The sequence below is a fragment of the Ursus maritimus genome, unplaced genomic scaffold (assembly GCF_017311325.1).
Source record: "Ursus maritimus isolate PB19 unplaced genomic scaffold, ASM1731132v1 scaffold_26, whole genome shotgun sequence".
NCBI lineage: Eukaryota > Metazoa > Chordata > Mammalia > Carnivora > Ursidae > Ursus > Ursus maritimus.
This window is the reverse complement of record NW_024425119.1, coordinates 41,739,580-41,757,510: the sequence shown is the minus strand read 5'-3', so window position 1 is coordinate 41,757,510 and position 17,931 is coordinate 41,739,580. Positions and strand designations below refer to the sequence as shown.

The following is a 17,931-nucleotide window of genomic DNA, read 5'->3' as shown; positions in this document are numbered from 1 at the left end:
GGCTCTCAAACCTAGCTGGCTATTCCACAATCCTCTACCAAGCCCACAGCTGAACCAGTCCCAAGAGCAGACAGGGCCCCGTTTGCTCCCACACAGAATTGAGGTTGGGTTCTAGACTGGGACCTTACATCTTTGCTGCCTTCAGGATCCGACTCGCTGCTAACATCCTCTGTGTTGAGGTTCTCAAAATCAGACTCGCCTACAGCAATGGGCACGCGCACGGTCAAGTTGGGATTGTTGATGAAGGACATGTGGTCCTCATCAATGATATACTTCTCCACGCTGCTGCCAATGCCACTGGTTGTGCCATTGCCGTTCTTCTGGAAGTCACCATTCCGGTGGATGTCTGCACCAGTGTGGTTGGCAATACAGTTGGCCTTCTTTTCATACAGCTCGTCCAGAGGCTTCACTTCATCGGCCTCGCGCTGCTTGAAGTGGGCCTGCATGAAGGCGTGAACTTTCAGTTTGGCCCAAGCCACCCCCTTCTTGATCCGGATGACTGAGATTTGCAGGTTGTTCATTTCTCCATCGTCGTCCGTGGCTGCCAGATTGTCTGCACTGAAGGAGCTCAGAAGCAAGGCCAGAAACAGGTTCAGCACCTGTACCGGGGGCATTAGGAAGAAGGAGAGTGAATGTAGGTGGTATCAAGTAAAGTCAGCCACTAAGCTAGGATGAAACCTGGAAGCCCACAGACTTATGTGACAGGCACAAGAGTTTCTATTGTGTTTGGTTTGACCCACTTAGTGTTTTAAGTGGGCATTAAAAAATTTTTTTTTTACTGAAGTATAATTAACATACAGTGTTATATTAGTTTCAGCTGCACAATATTCAACAATTCTACACATTACTCAGTTCTCATCACAATAAGCATACTCTCAATCCTCTTTGTCTCTTTCAGCCATCCTCCCCTCCTCCTCTGGTAACCTTTAGTTTGTTCTCTGTATTTAAGAGTCTGGGGGTTTTTTGGTCTCTTTTATCTTTGCTCGTTTGTTTCTTAAATTCCACACGAGTAAAATCAAATGGTATTTGTCTTTCTCTGACTTATTTCACTAAGCTTTATACCCTTTAGATCCATCCATGTTGTTGCAAATGGCAAGATGTCATTCTTTTTATGGCTGCATAATATTCCATTGCGTACAGATACCCCCAGCTCTTCATCCATTCACCTATGGATGGACACTTTGGGTGGTTCCACATCTTGGCTAGTGTAAATACTGTTGCAGCAAACATAGGGGAGCATATATCTTTCCTAATTACTGTTTTTGTTTTCTTTGGGTAAATACACAGTAATGGAAATACTGGATCATATGATCATTCTATTTTTAATATTTTGAGGAACCTCCATACTCTTTTCCACCAAGTGGGCAGTTTGTTTGGTTTTGGTTGTAATACAAATTTAGCACCTCTTCTCTTGGTTCTTACAGTTTTACATACATATGTATGTACCCCCAAATATATTACTTGTCTTACAATCAGAAAAAGCAAAAACTGTATCCATTTTGGAAAAAAATTCCTCCCCCCAAACAGAAGAAAAAGATGGAGACAGCTTATTGGGAGGATTGAAGAAGAAACAGATGCCATGTGTTCATGAGCAGTGGATGTCCCGGAGAACCTACATGGGAAAACAACTGGGCTTGGAGAGCCATGCTTTCCTACAACAAATCAAGAAAGTAGAACTGAAATATGGTTCGTGTCATCTTAAGAATTAATTTCCTTTGTTTTCCTAACGTTTATAAAATAAAATAGTTTAACAAGATGGTGATGGTGATTGTTGGGTTCTGTTGTATACCTAAGTGTCCAGCCATCAGACGCAAGCTTTATTATTTCTGTTTTACTAGTCTATTTTGCCACGTTGGACAATAAGATTAATTTATTTTTATTAAGACTTACTTTACAAATTGGGAGAGGTGTTCACTTCTTGATTACCACTGGCCCTTACTTTGTCACACTTCTGAAGAAGAGCAAGCAATACATTTTAGGTGGAGGTAATAGTATGGGTAGAGTGGGAGTGATGGAAACAATAAATGAACTATATGTATGCAAATTATTTGGACCATTTGTAGAATTACAAAGGAATATGGTTGGTAAGATGGGGGTGAGTTGGAGGGGGCTCACAGGAGGTCACCTGGGTTTGCCTTTTTCCAGCCCCCCTTGCTCTAGACTTGCAAGTTGTATTGGACCTGATCTGAAAGATAAGTACTTCTTAAACTTTAGTGCGCATGTCAATCACCTGGGGGTTCTGTTAAAATGCAGATTCAGTAGTTCTGGGGTGAGGCCTAAGATTCTACATTTCTAACATACCCTGAAATGATCTCATTGCTGCCAGTCCTTTGACAACACTTGGAGAATCATGGCGTCAAAATCTCTGTTGGTGAATATTCTACATACAGAGGCAGAAGACAGCAGGCAGACAGATCAGAGTAAAGCACCTGCCATTTATACAAGTTAGATAAAAACCCTCCATCGGTTTAGATCGGTGGTTCTCAACGGAGGGCAATTTTGCCTCCTAGGGGACAGCTGGCAACATCTGGAGACATTTTTGGTTGTCACGACTTGAGGGGGGGTTACTGGCCCGTGAAAGGTAGAGGCCAGGAATGCTGCTAAACATTCTATAACACATAGGACAATCCGACAACAAAGAATTATCTAACCCAAAGTGCCACCAATGTCAAGGTTGAGAAATTCTAATTTAAATGAAGGAAATTTCTGTAGTAGAAAGAACGTAGATTTTGTAGTCGAGGATCTAATACAAGCCCTGATGTTTACCAGTTGCCTGACTTCAGGAAAGTCACTTAACTTTGCTGAGTTTTGTTTCCGAAACTATGAAAAAGGGTTGACAGGTTGTGGGGCTTATGACTCAGCAGGCCTCTGTAAAGAGCAGTCTCCTTTCCTTCATTTGTACCTTAGGGTTCTTGAGCCAAGAAAGAATAAAACCCAGCACAGGCATGGAAGCTAGTAGGACCAAGCCCATTGGGTTTCTGGGTCAAGGGTAAGATGTTCTGGACAAAGAATGAGAAGTTCTACAATTCGTACTAACCACCAAGTTGCCAATAACCATGACCATCATGAAGACAATGAGGCACATGGCCTGCCCGGCCACTTCCATGCAGTCCCACATGGTCTCAATCCACTCCCCGCACAACACTCGAAAGACAATGAGGAAGGAATGGAAGAAGTCATTCATGTGCCAGCGAGGGAGTTCACAGTCCTGGTTGATCTTGCAGACACACTCTTTGTAGCTCTTTCCAAAGAGTTGCATCCCCACCACGGCAAAGATGAAGACAATGATGGCCAGCACCAGGGTCAGGTTGCCCAGGGCGCCCACTGAATTTCCAATAATCTTGATCAGCATGTTCAGGGTGGGCCAGGATTTGGCCAACTTGAAGACACGGAGCTAAGGGGAAAAAACCAAAACAAAAATCAAATGATTCTCAATCCATTTCCTTACCACACGGCTAAAATAAAAACATACAAAACTAGTGAGATCACCTTAAATTTATTGAGCACCCTTGGGAAGTTCCCAGGACTTTCTAACTGTCTTAGACTAAAATGGGAGAATGTGAGGCATAGACAGGGAAAATAGATTAATTTCACAGTAAGCGAAAGACTTAAACTAGGAACCAAGAATACTGCCTCTAGCCCCCTGTATTAGTCCCTGGGTCAAACCAGTTTTTATTTATTTATTTTTTTAAAGTAAGCTCCATGCCCAGCATGAAGCCCAACAGGAGGTTTGAACTCACGACCCTGAGATCAAGACCTGAACTGAGATCAATAGTTGGACACTTAACCAACTAAGCCACGCTGGCACCCCTCAATCCACTTTTTAAGAACCCATACATGAATATATCCTTTTGCTATTGATTTTGCCTTGACTTCTCAAGGAACATATCAAGGAAAATGTGAGTTGTAGTGAAGACAAAGATCAGGATGGTAAGGACAGTGAAAAATCATCTGTCTCTTTAAAAAAACATGCATTTAAAAATTCCAAATGTCTCTCTTTTTGCTTGCCAATAAATAATCAATAGCTGATATGAAACTTTGGGATATGCTTGGAATAACTTGGAGGAAAAGCAGAATGCCCTAGTAGGTGCAGTTCCACATATATCGAACATCTTTATAATGGTATTAACTCGGAAGACAGAACTTCTGTTACCTACAATCATGAAACTTCAATGTTCTATAATAACTGATTTACAAAGTCTTAGCTAGTAGTCTGAGAATTACAATGCATAAAGCCCCTGAATGAAATGATATCATCTTCAGACGTCATTAGTTAATGACTAACGCAGGATATAATAGGAATTCAGGTAGAAGGCAACAGCATAGAGCGGAACATTTTTTCTTCCTCTTAAAAGCTTGAGTCTAATCTGAGAGTTCAAGATACACCAGGTGTTTCTCCGTATGAATATCTGGATCATTTGTATTTTTTCCCTTTCTGACTGGCTTTTTAATTATTAGGAATAACTTGTGCTAAGGCTTCCACCTCTTAGTCCTTCATCTCATCTTCCAGATAATAAGAACGATTTTCAAAAAGTCTACTGCGGGCTGGATCCTAACCCAAGACTGTAAGCAGAGGTTCCAGAAACTTGGCAGAGGTTATGTGTGACTTAGACTGAGCGGGACCTCTGTTTTACAAATAATTCCATTCTATTCCAATTCTCTTTCTTCAATATGCTAAACATCCTGATGAAAAAACCTAAAATCCTTTCGGTTACAAGTGCTTAGGTATTTTTCCCAATAGGGAGAGAAAAACCTAAGCCAGTTCTGATAATCTGAGTGGGATATCCCCAAAGTAACTCAGCTTCTCAAGGGACTTAATCAGGACATCGCTTATCCCTGTGTTTATGGGAAGCTATTTCGAGGATATCATTAACTATTCTTTCAAAGTCATTTTAGTAATTTTAACATTAACTTCTTCAAATACATTACAAAACCCTTCTCAGCTAATGTTATGGAAAAAAAGCCAATGTTCAACTATTAATTTCAATATAATTAAAAAAAATACTATTTTATTCCCGTTTTCTGGGAGGGGTCACCATGATGGAAGAAATGAGAGACATCTGAACAAGGAGAAATTCCATTTCAGGGAGATGTTCGGATAAAGAAACAGATTTACTACCAAATTCATTAGACCTCAGAATAGCCCTTAGGAATCCTTTTTCATGTTTTAGATTATCCATTATTTTCTGAGGAGAGGAACTTCCTAAAACGGACCTCTGTTTGTTGATATTAAAAACTAACTTCTATATCAGGCGCTTAACAGAAAAATTTTTAAGATTTTAGTATCTAAGCCAATAAACTGCCAACAGGAATTGTGAGAAGAATATAGCTAAGGATTTTTTTAATCATCAAATTAACTTATGCAAAACTTTTTAGTAGCTGCAAGATAGGAAATGTAAAAAGAAATTGGAGAAATATGGAATACCAATCGGAAAGATCGCAGCACCGAAAGCCCCTCCACGTCTGCTAGACCCAGTTCCATTAAACTGAGGGAGACAATAAAGCCGTCAAAAATGTTCCAACCTTCTTGGAAATAATAGTAGGGATCCATGGCTATGAGCTTCAGGAACATTTCCGCTGTGAAAATTCCAGTGAAAACCTAAAGAGGGGAAGGCAGGGGGTAAGAAAAAGAAATAATAGAAAGAGAATGCCTTTATCCTTATCTTTGAACACGACACGTCCGGGAAGCTGCGAGAGCTAGCCGTGTTGAATCCTGTATCTGAGGACATCAGCACTTAGGTGTCCCGTGACTACGCCACACGAGGCAGGAGAGACTTCTTTTCCTCTTGAATCAAGTACTCAGTCCCAACATTCTCATCTCTGTTGCCAAAGCCACCTAATTCACATTGTTCGAGAGTGCATTTAAAAAACTGTTTTAAGCAATAGGAAGACCACACAGGGGACCCCTTCTAAAGGGTCAGCAGTCATTTTGAATGTTTTATGTTTGGGATGTTTGCCTAAAAAAGAGCACACACACACTCACTGAATTATAATTCTATTGAAAAAATATAGCATTATTCCTGATTTGATAGCATGTGTCTTGTCAAAGGTTGACATATGCTTCCGAATTTTTTATTTTACATTGTAAAAGCAACAGAACACTGCTAGAACTGTGCGAAATACAGGAAAAAAGTATAGCCTCATCATCCTGCATACAACTATCGTTTTTATGCACTCCCTTTCTGGTTTTTCTCAAATGTATATGTATTTTGACAGAGTTGTAAAATCACAGAGTACATAATATCTTGGGTCTTATTTCTTACTTATCATAACTCAATCCATGTTGCTCCATAGCCTTCCGAATCCCATTTATATCGCTCGTGTAAAATTCTACTGAGTATATCCTCAAAGGACTTTCTTTTCTTTTTATTAAAGATTTATTTATTTATTTATTTATTTAGAGAGCATGAGCAGGGCGAGGTGCAGAGGGAGAGAGAGAGAGAGAATCTCAAACGAGACTCCTCACTGAGCGAGGAGCCCGACCTGGGGCTCGATCCCAGGGCCCTGAGATCATGACCTGAACTGAAATCAAGAGCTGGCCGCTTAACCGACTGAGCCACTCAGGCACCCCCTCCAATTTTTTTCTTATTGTTGGGAGACTTTGGTGCTTCCTTTTGATTGTTTCAGTATGAGAATTAATGATGTAATAACTGTTGTAGGTCGGGAGCTTATCGGGTCTGAGAACGACTTCTTCCCGGTGTGACACGACTCCAACTTTTCTACCCTCAGAGCACCCTGTGTTTCCATGCCTTCTGTATCCCACAGGTCTTGGTAACATAACGTGCAGTAAGAAAGTAAAATCCCACGAATGCCAGTTTCGACAAGACCAATACCCTCATTCTAAGCCAACCATGTAACATCAGACTCTTACTGAATATTATGATTTCAGAGGAGGACTTTCTATGTAATAGGCTTTAAACTCATAATAAATTACAGCTTGCAACTACCTGGCTACCAAGTTTACAAAGGAAGCAGCGTAAGGAAAACTTTGAAGATACGGTCTGAGGACAGAATTGGAAATAGTGAAAACACTTAGATAACAGACACTGTTTGGAAACTCAATGAATATATAGCAATGACAAAACAGAATGGTGTGATGGAAATCAAAATGGATACATGGGCTGTACGGTTTTGTGTCTGTGTACTTTTCCATGGCTCCCCTTTTTTCTAAACTGCAGATGCAGTATTCTAGAACTGAAAGAAAATATTCCCAGAGAGATCCAGTTAAGCAAAATCAAAGTTCACGGTGCGTGCTAAGCACCTACAGATGGACATCCCCGCGAGGGCAGCTAATCGATCCCTGACAGACAGCTCACCCGCAGCGTAAGCCCACGGAAGCTTTCTCTATACAGAAACGTCAGCCTGCTTACTGCAGACCAAGTAGAGCCCGGACTTGCTGCCCCACCGGTTCTGGTGACCACACAGGACATGCTCAGTAATAAGCACTGGCTAACTGACCACGGAATATTTATACTGTGGGAACTCTGGCTCCTGAGAGAAAATCATTGTTGACAGAGTTACTGTTGCTTTTCAGTGGGATGAATGGCACCCAGATGCCGGGTGGAAATGCCTGTGACAGAGGTCAGCAACCATGTCATTTCAACGTACAGGGATTGCCATCATTTGGGGTTTGCTGGTATGAAAGAATTACTTTTTTACAAATGGAAAAGAGTAGATTGAAGGCTATCCCTATGACGCCGTCTAATTTGCGCTGTGGTATGCTTCTCGAGGAGGAGAAAAAAGGAGAATTGCACACAACGTATCAACCAACAACCAAACAACGGCGCTCTTGTGAGTGTCCTCAAATATTCACCTAGGAACTTATGCTTCAATGGAGCAGTTCCCAAAGAAATTGGGACTGGGGTGTCAGGGCCTGAGAAGTGTGGGGAGAGGGTCCACAGGGAGGACAATGGTGTGGATGCTGGGGGTCTAGCATAGAAAGCCGAGCCTGAACAGGGCGAGAGGACATGACTGGGATTTCTGGCAGAACCTGAAGGGGCCTGAGAATGAATGAGCTCTGAGGTGCACGGGAATTTTCCGAGTCCAATGGCTGTATTGTGGTTTTGCACGAGAGCGTACTTGTTCATAAAACACACATGTGAAAGGCTGAGAGGCTGTGTCAGCAACTTACTCTCCAAAAAAATGTCTTAGACTGTACCTGAAACCTTTCTCTAAGACTAAAATTGCTTAAAAACCAAAACAAAATACCTTATAAACTCACTGTTGTGTTCAGATAGTTGCAAAAAAGGCAAGAGAAGAATCCTTACATTTATCTCTTTTTTTTTTTTTTTAAGATTTTATTTATTTGACAGAGAGAGAGAGACAGCCAGTGAGAGAGGGAACACAAGCAGGGGGAGTGGGAGAGGAAGAGGCAGGCTCCCAGTGGAGGAGCCTGATGTGGGGCTCGATCCCAGATCGCCGGGATCACGCCCTGAGCCGAAGGCAGACTCTTAACGACTGCGCCCCCCAGGCACCCCATTTATCTCCTGAATAACACAAAAGTTGTAGAAGTCACATGGCCTCCCTGGGCTTCCATTTCCTCGATGGAACATACGGACTGGATAGAATTATCTTTAAGGTTCTTCCTCGTATTAAAGTTTTTCCTTGTGGGGAGGTTGGAAGAGGTAGGAGGGACCCTCACTTTACAGAAAACTGTTCTCTTCTATCATCAGAAACCTCCATCTGTATATCTATGGACAAACGCAGCTCAATTCACCGTCCCAGCTGTGGGAAGGCCTCAGAGTTCCAACCGTGAGACAAGGTCATTCCCTATTTCACAAGCTGGTCAATCTCACTCTTTTCCACCTTCTTTTTCTCAGGTTCAGTCAAAGACTTGCTTTAGACGTCCAAGCCTTTGGGAGCTCCCTTCTGCTTGTTAGATGGGATGCTGCCTGATTCACGAATCATTTAATAAAGCCAATTAGTTTAAAAAAAATGTCCAAGCTACTGAATACACTAATACACTTCCTATGATTTATAGAGTGCTTTTCACTATTCCAAAAACTTCTCTATAGGTTCTCATTCTATCCTTCCAACGACTGATGACATGGTATTATCCTCATTCTATTGATGCAAACATTTGTGGTCAGAAATGAGTGGCATGTTTAGTTAGTATGTCCAAAACAGAACTCTTGATTTTAAACTCCAAACCTATTCCTTCCTCAGTCATCCTATTTCCCTCTTAGCTACTAAACTTCCAAATCTAAGTACCATTCTTCATTTCTTTCCCTTCATGCTCACCTCCAATTTACTGGCCAGTCCAAAGTGTCCCGAACCATTCACTATTTTCCATCCCAACTACTAATTGCATGCTTACAATTCTTTACAATCCCTTGAAAATTCTTGCCCCCAGAGTGCTTTCTCATTTCAGAATTCGGTTTTGGTTGGCTTGCTTCAAAGAGTCCTGAAATATTAGTTGCTGACCTTCCCTCCTCCCCTCTTTCCTCTCGATGATTCTGAGTAAAGTCTTCTGAATGCTCACAACTCGAATTTAGGTGTGACCCTAAGTCTCTACGGATTTTTAAGAAAGGGAAAAATAACGATATCTGCTGGCCTGGTCTGAGGGCAATTCTGCTGGTGGTAGGTGAAAGGGCCTCTCAAAATCCCTTCAAAATCAAGGACTGGTTCTGTAAAAAGCAAGTAAAAGTAAAGACTTTGAGAAAAACAAAACATCACAGGGAAAATACCACCACCACCAACAAACAAAATTATCAAGTCATATTTTTCATTACTTAACTCTTGGCTAATAAAATAAAGCTCCTATCGCTATCACTTTGTTGACTGGTTCAAAATGTTGCTTGATGGCTCCTGGTCAGCCAGTCACATAGCCCTTTAGAGTCAGCAGATTTCTTGGGCAGCCTATGAAAGTGTCCTGTTTCAAGACCACCCATGTTTCATCGGGCTGCACATGAGGGTTTATACTGGAGCAGTGAGTCTGAAGTGTGGCACTAACTCAGACATGGAGAGTGGAAAGGCCACAGAACTACCCTGGACGTGTACCAGGGAACATGGTAGGCTGCCAGGACTAAACAGATAAAGGATCTTCTCCTTTGCCATGTGTGTTTTCATAATCAGAACTCAAAATGATATTATAACACTCTAACAGTATATTAGGACTTAATGTAAAGACTCTTTGTGTGTGTGAGACGTGTGTGTGTGTGTGTGTGTGTGCGGGGGAGGGGGGAGGGAGAACATCAGGCAGAGATCATACTCAAAAGTAACGAATCACTAGATTTGACTTGCTCATGGTGAAACTCCTAAGGAATAATGAAGCCCCGACGACCTAGAGGATTCTTTCCAACTAAATCTTTCCTATCAAAATTCAATTACCTCCTGGTTTTTGGACTAAAGAAATAAAACAGATAACGCCCAAATCACAACTATTTGACTTCAGAATACACTGTGTCATCTATTTAAAAAAAACCCTCATTCTTATCTTCTAAATAATATAATAAATTAAATATATGACTTAAGCTAACATTAAAATAAATTTGGCACAGATCAACTAACGGTAGAAACTGGATGAGAGCCCAGAAGTTGGATGGGAGGGAGAAACCAGCCTAGAATTAAAAGTTTCCCACAGATAGGCCCCATACGGATAATTAAGATATGACAGTGCAGGCCAATTTATAGTTATGTTTAATGCAGTAAAAGAGCTCCCCTATTTTGTGGTGGTTGTTACTGAAGGTGAAAGGGGAAGTGATGTGCTGGAGTAATGCAGGAATCAATGTGAGAAACAGAATGAGAAAAAAAATCCAGAAGTCCTTGGCTCAGGTTGCTGAAACCAACCCACTGCACCATGCCTCCCATTCTGTCACCATGGCTGGTTTTCTGCCAATAGCTCCTAAATGACGTCTTCAAAGTTCTGCAGAAAGAGGAAACAGCCAAGGGATCACAACAGCGAGCAGAAGTGGCTGGGGCTACGCCATATGTGGAAGCATTTGTCTTCCAATTAACTATTACTTTCTTTTCAACTAAACTCCAGCTTCCAATATCAGAAAAAGATGTCCTACAGGCAAAACACATTCAGATCATAAAATCAGGAGACCATGTTCCATCTTACCAGATTTCCTACAGCCAAGACGTGTTCAAACTGTGGTGTCATGGGATGGTGCTCCATGGCCATAAACAGGGTGTTCAGGACAATGCAGATGGTGATGGCCAAGTCCACAAAAGGGTCCATGACGATCAAGTTCACAATCTCTTTCAGTTTTATCCAGTACGGGTGACACTCCCAGATGAGGAAGGTATTGGCAAATTTATACCAGCATGGCGGGCACTTTCTCTGAGACTCTTCCAGCTCTGTAGTGAGTCAAGCACAAACACAGTGAGGAAACAAAGGCAGTTGCTACTGGTCCTCTGCTGGGTCGTTATCACTGCTCTTCACCACGAGAAGAAAGGTGGTCTGAGTGCCGACTGTCCTGAGTGTGTAGTCCCCGCCCCCCACGCATTTTCTTTCTCATGAAGGGAAGGAGGAGGCAGGGGCAGTCCCAGGTCACGTCCCTGTTAACAACTATCTGGTTAGAAACTAGGGTTTGATCTGTCTGTTTTGGGAGCATAGCATGCTGGTTAGGAGCTTGGCCTCTGGAGTCTGACTCCCCGGTCCAGCTGGCTTCACCACTCACAACTGTGTGATCTCAGGCAAGTTACTGATTCCGCTACGCTTCTGTTGCCTCATCTGAAACGACACTTACTTCACAGGCTATAGGACTAAGCGAGTCCTATAATCCTCATCCACTGATTGAGGAGTAAGCGAGTTGGTGAACGTAAAGCAGCCGGTACAGCGCCCGGCACAAGGGAAATCCTCAATAAATGGCAGGTTTTCTATTGTATCTCGTATCCCTGGATCATTATCAGAGAAGCAGTCAAAAGCACAGACTCTGAAGCCAGACATACCTGGTGCTCAGACACTGCTACGTGGGGGAACCTGAGTACATAACTTCAATCTGCTGAGAGAATTAAATGAGCTGAGACAGAAAGCCCCTCGGAGCACCCCGGCCTGCATTATGGGTTACAGAAGCATTTGCTCTCAGTATTCTCCTTGCAGCAGAAGCAGCACGGGCGGCCAGCGACCCTGTGCAGGCTGTCTCTTACGGTCCCAACGAAGTGCAAGTCAGGGAGTTCACAATTCACAGCTGAGGTGGGCACAGGAGGCCCACCCATCTCGTCCCCTCCTCTTTCTCATCCCCTTTCTTCCCTTCTCCATTTACCTCCTCCCTCCTTTCTTCCCTACCTTGGTCTCTCTCTTCTTTCCTTTCTCTTACCTTCTTTCAGAAGAAAAACAGAACCGGTTAGCTTCCAACTGATCTTATGTGATTCCCCCCCCCCCCAAAACCGATAAGCCAAGAGCTGCTCTAGTTGAGGCAAGAAGAGGAGCCCAGTCTGACGGACTTCCTCCTTCCCTGAGGCACTTGCCTAGAATCCTGGCATTCTGATGGACAGAGATTGCATATCACTGGACCAAGATGCTCTCTAAGGTCATTCACAAAACAAAGATGAAAAAGGACCATTAGACACTAAAGGCAGAGAGCTGTTCAGCTGGCAGCCACAGCAACCCAGGCATTAGGCCGTAGGTAACAAAGCCCTGCTCAAGTAAAGCATGAGCCATAATGGCTCGGATTACAAAAGTCCAAGGACCTTGATCTCCGAGGATGTTCTTTAAGAGATGTAGCTTTGAAAACCTGTCAGCATGGTAATCCTTAGAGGCAAGGTCTCGTTCCACAGGGTTGGATATAACTGTATCTATCCCACACCCCAACCCAGTTCTGCTGACAAAATAAAATCATTCAGGCAATGAAAAAAGTTTCCCAACGTTTCACCAAGAACAAGATGGCTGCCTTAAGTTAGTCTACTTCCCCTTTTCCAACCAGCTGGATGGTGCCCATGGTGATGGCTTTATTTTAGTTGGGGTGCTTTGATTGGGTTTTTGATTGGCTCTCTGGTTGCTAAGAAAATGGTTGCCTTGGTTTTTCAGATTTAAGGGCCACAGTAAGCGCCACGTGGGAGTCTGCGTGGGAAAGGAAGTCTGTGAAGAAAATTTGCTTTGGCTTCTTCCTCAGAGAACTCCCTCCCTTCCCAAGGTAAATTTAGTTTTCTAACCAAAAAAAGAAAATGAAAAGGTTCTCTTATTTCCATAAATTCTTACAGTACATATTTGGAAATTTGGTTCCGTTCCTTTTTTTAATCTCCTCCCTTCTCCAAATGTCTGTTCACTGGCACGTGGAGGTTAAAGCAGCGACTGTTCACGTCTCTGACAGTAGACACAATTGCAGTGTTGTACAGTGCACTAGGCTCCAAGTCTCTGCCAGATACTGAAGAGGGGTTTCCCTACCCTATGGGCCACCAAGAAGACTCCTACAGGGATACTAGGGATCTTATCCACATTTTCTCAGGTAAGATCTCAGGATAATCTTTTCTGTTCTACAAACGGTAAGACAATGTGGAGCTTTAGCAGCTAGAAAAGATCAGTTAGGTGACAACAGAGGTTTATAAAGTGACTCACAACTTGACAAAATGTTACTGGCCCCACATGCGTGAAGTGGCTAAGAGTTTGGTCTGGGGGAATGGGTTAACATATCTAAAGAAATATCCAAAGGCTTGTGGGGTTCCCTTTATTTTACTCCTGGACATTCTTAGAGAGGTTACTGCAGTCAACTCAGGGGTGCTGGGAATTGTTTTCAGAGAGGGCCTCACAGTTCCACCAAGATGGTGGTGTTAGTAGACCGTGAGGTTTCTGAAGGCAGGGGTTTGCTCAGTTCTACTCAACAATTTTGAAACACCTACAGTGTGCAAGGCCCTGGGAATACACTGATGAGCACAGTTGCCACCCTCACAGAGCTTGTAGCCACACCACGAAAGACAGATAGCAGGTAAGTAATGGTGCTGACACTTGGGGCTGGTCAGTTGAACACAAGAGTGAATCAACAAATCGTGGCAGCCAACGGCTATGGCCAGTTGTCTCTGTGAGGCAGTTTTTGAACCTGTTTTACCTGAGAATCAATAATGCCAAGTACCACCACCAGTTCTTCATTCTTACCTCACCAACTCCCTCCCCTTCTCCCACAGCTTCACTGATCGGAGAAGTGAGTCTATACTCTGAGCCAACCCCAAGGATCTGCTGACTGAATTCTGCTGAGTTTACTGGATCTGGGTGAGCATGGCTGCAGCGAGATGGGGGGACACACAGCAGGCAGGATTTTCTCCTTATTTACATGGTTCCGGAATTCTCCGCTGTGCTTTCTAAGATATTAGGTAGGAAGAAGCCTGCTTCTTTGGTTTGGTAATCCAAAGATTAAAATAATATCAGAGTTTCCTAACTGAAGTTCTGAGAAGCAGGGACAATTATTCATTCAATGCTGGCTTTTCAGGTTGTAACCATTATTGAATACAGAGGGATCAGTAGTTAAATAGGAATGGATCTTTCTTAATGTCCTTTAATTCCCTCTCACGTTATTCGGCTCCACCCAATCATTGTTCTTTGCTTACAGCAGTTCTGTCTCATCAGCTTTAACAAAGGGAGTCGAATACTAGGGGAGGGGCTAGGGGAATGTCCGAGCAGTGAAAGGCTATGTGAACATTAGGACTTCAAAAAAGGAGAAAGAACTGGAATGGCTTCCTACCCAGGAACACAACTATGACAGTCTCTCTCTCCCCTGAACTACCCCTACGTCTATTTTTTATTATGTATGTGCTGGTGGGTGGAGGGTAGAGAATGAGTAGGGCAGAAAAGGAAGAGAAAGAAGAGAACAGGGAGAAGAGGAAGAGAAGGGAGAAGAAAAAGACCAAGCTACCGCTCCAGTGGTTTCTACCCAAGTCAGGAGAGGAATGGAAGCACCAAGGCCTCCAAAAGGAAGCCTGCGGCATGGAAGCCCCCAGCATTCCAAGCTTGGCAAGGGTCAGTCTAACAAACATTTCTGGTGCATTTACTTTTACTAGACCCTGTGCTGGGCCATTGTAGTAGTCAACTGAGTAACTGTTGTATTGCATCAATAGTTCTCCCACTCTGATGTCTTTGCCAGTCATAAAACATGCCTGTTGGAGGTGGTTCATTTGTCTTTCTCGACTTCCACAGACATCCAGAGAAATCCTGTCCTTGTCTCCAAGTGAAGAATAAAATTAGCCACTGTTCTTAAGCTAGTGTTTCTTAGCTTGGAATTCTTATGCTCTGCAGTTACTTGCCTGTGATCTCAAAGTATAACCACAAAGTTTAAAGATTTTCTCAGACATTAGATGAGAATGAAAGAAAAACAGGAATAAGTGTTCAGGCAGCTGAAAACAGTTAGCTCAATATTCTTTTTACTTATACATTCTTAAGACCAGTCTAGGTACACTCTAACACCTTGCTCACACGTGGGAATGTAAACAATCTAGAAGAGTCCCTTTCTGGGGACCCTCCCTTCACCGCAGACACCCCTGCCGAACAAATGAACACATACTCTCTCTCTCCTATTCCCTTTCTCTCAGAGTAGAAATGGTATTGGGCTCAAATGACTCAAAAAATAACTTGTCCCAAGGACACCAGCCTGGGGGTCTGAACTCTGAGGAGCAGCAGTCTGGGGCGTCGAGAATATTCGGAATCTATAGTGGGACGGCTCAGCTAAATCGACGTGAATCAAAAGAAGATTCATGCAGAATCAATCAGAATCTTGTGAGAGAAAACCCTGTCAGTGACTCTACCTCCAGAGAAAGCAGGAGGAGCCTGGAATACAGACCACGATTGGGCAGAGAGCTGATACTTGCTGGGGGACTATGGTGTCATGGAAAATCCTGATGTTCCTCAGCGTGCCAGGCTGTGTCGTGGAGGAGCCAGCAATACCAAGTACAAGCACTGACAGCAGCACGACTGCAGATACGCTATGATTCAACAGTGGCTGTTCTTTCCCTGGGGCACAGAGCGCCGAAATAAGAGGGGTTTCGGCTTACCTATTCACACACCAAATATATTTATGGATACGTGGGGTGTTTGATGAGAGGCAGAATTAGGTGCAGTCAAAATGCACAGTACATTAGTCCTTCAGGGAAAACCAAGAGGGCTGTAGGTAGCTAAAAAGGAAAAGAGGAAGGTATGTTTTGGGGAAGAGGGCAGGGAGGGGATTCCATCAATTCCTGTCTCACAGTTCTTCAGTCTACAGCCTTTATAGCCTCACCTCACCCCACTGGCTCCTCACGACCATTACGGTTTTCTCGAGCTCTTCTAGCTCCCTCCCGACGTCGTTCCTTCATACTTCTTACCTATCTGTGTATGACGCTGGCAGCAGCTCTGAAGTCCTTATTTGATTCTCTGCATGCAGAATTGGGATGCTGGCTTCTATAACCAGTAGACTCTATTCCTAAAGTTCAGAGTCAGGTTTTGCAAAACTCAGGCCAATGGACAGGGATTATATTTATCATGCACACTATATATTGATATCTTGGCGGCTTGGACTGACATTAAGGGCACATACCTTCTACCAGTGTATTTGTAACAACACTCAATATACTGTTGATTCTGTCCTTCCGCCCATAGGAGGCCAGTTGGTCCATGGAAACTAAGAGAGATCCAGGGCCTTTCTTCTTAATTTCCACCTCAGTTGTAGCCTGAAAAAAATAGCAAATCGGGTGAGTAAAGTCTTACAAACGTTAAAGCTGGGCCTTACTGGACAGATAGTCCAGAGTGTGAGCAGAAACAGATACTCTTCATGACACCTTCTTACTTTGATCCTACAATCCTATTAACCTCAACAAGTAGAAGGAAACATGACTACGGGTCATCCTAGCTCTGTAGAGGACAAGACCAGGTAAGTTTGTACAAATCTCCACTGAACCAAAGCATCTGGCTAAGACCCAAACACCTCATCTGGTCAATTCCTAGCATGGAGTCGAAAGACCAGATCCCAAGGGGCAACACCAACCAAAGTGGAACCTGAGTTTTCCTGTCTCAGTCTCGTATCCACAGCATCTGGCTAGAATTGGACCACACATAAAATAAGTTGAATTCACCTCTATTCAACGTTTCATTAACCAAGTCCCTGATCACACCAAATATGCCGACATTGTTTCCTCCATGGGGAGAGGGCACCATCACTTTCTCAAACTGTCACTTCCAAATGTCGAGCCTGGGCCTGACCGAATGTTAGCAAGTTGAAGTTTTACCCCAGTTCTCCTCCAAGCCAATGTAAAGAAGTATGGTAAGAGTTTCACTATTTTAATTACATAAATAGCACTATTTTTAGTTTGCCCTTATAAAATTTTACTTCATACGTTAACCGGTGAAGTTCAAATTCCCAGTCAAACAAAAAGGGCAGGAAACACCATTAGACTGTTACACAAAATATCTGTTACATGCTCTACCGTGGGCAGTACTGGTATGGGAGATTACCGCAGTGTTTCTTAACGTCCCTTGCTTGTGCTCTTTGTGCCAACCTGAATATTCTGCATTAGATCCGCCCTCACACAGTGGCTTAAAAGCTAGCTTTCTAGTAACCATGCCAACCACTCTAATAGGTCATCCATGTAATGTTGGCTATCCCTTCCATTGTGAAGGTAAGAGGGCAGAGACAGTCACCGTCTCTCAGAGCACAGGGAAGATACATGTTTGCGTGAAGCTAGAGAAGCATGTCTGATCAGTACCAGAGAGGTCCTAGTGATTTTGAAAAGAAAGTAATTGTCTCTAGAGAGCGACATCAGAAAGGCTTTCTGCCCTTGGATATGATTAGATTTTAAGAACTGTATAGAAGAAAGTTTCTGGCAGATTATAGTTTATCTTATTACAGTGTTTCATCAAACTGTTCCACTGATTCAGACATTTGGTTTACCTTAGGGTTTTGTTTTGTTTTGTTTGGCAGAACTATAGAAGAAATGGAAAAGAAAAAGAACTGATTTCCTTGGGAATTCCTGGCTGCATTACTATACAAACACCTGAATATAAAGCAACGATGTGTCGACCAGGACCTC

The 17,931-nt window shown here is 43.0% G+C and overlaps 1 protein-coding gene across 9 annotated transcripts in view; it reads right to left on the bottom strand.

Moving 5' to 3' along the window:
* SCN8A (sodium voltage-gated channel alpha subunit 8) overlaps positions 1 to 17,931 on the bottom strand; it is a 115,788-nt gene that overhangs the window by 31,852 nt on the left and 66,005 nt on the right. For all 9 annotated transcript variants that reach the window (XM_040642476.1, XM_040642473.1, XM_040642477.1 and 6 more), the window contains 5 exons: positions 16,443 to 16,575; positions 11,063 to 11,301; positions 5,426 to 5,599; positions 3,038 to 3,394; positions 129 to 599 (listed from right to left, as the gene is read on the bottom strand). In XM_040642476.1, coding sequence (XP_040498410.1) covers positions 129 to 599; positions 3,038 to 3,394; positions 5,426 to 5,599; positions 11,063 to 11,301; positions 16,443 to 16,575 — 1,374 coding nt within the window. The remainder of the gene's footprint in view (positions 1 to 128; positions 600 to 3,037; positions 3,395 to 5,425; positions 5,600 to 11,062; positions 11,302 to 16,442; positions 16,576 to 17,931) is intronic.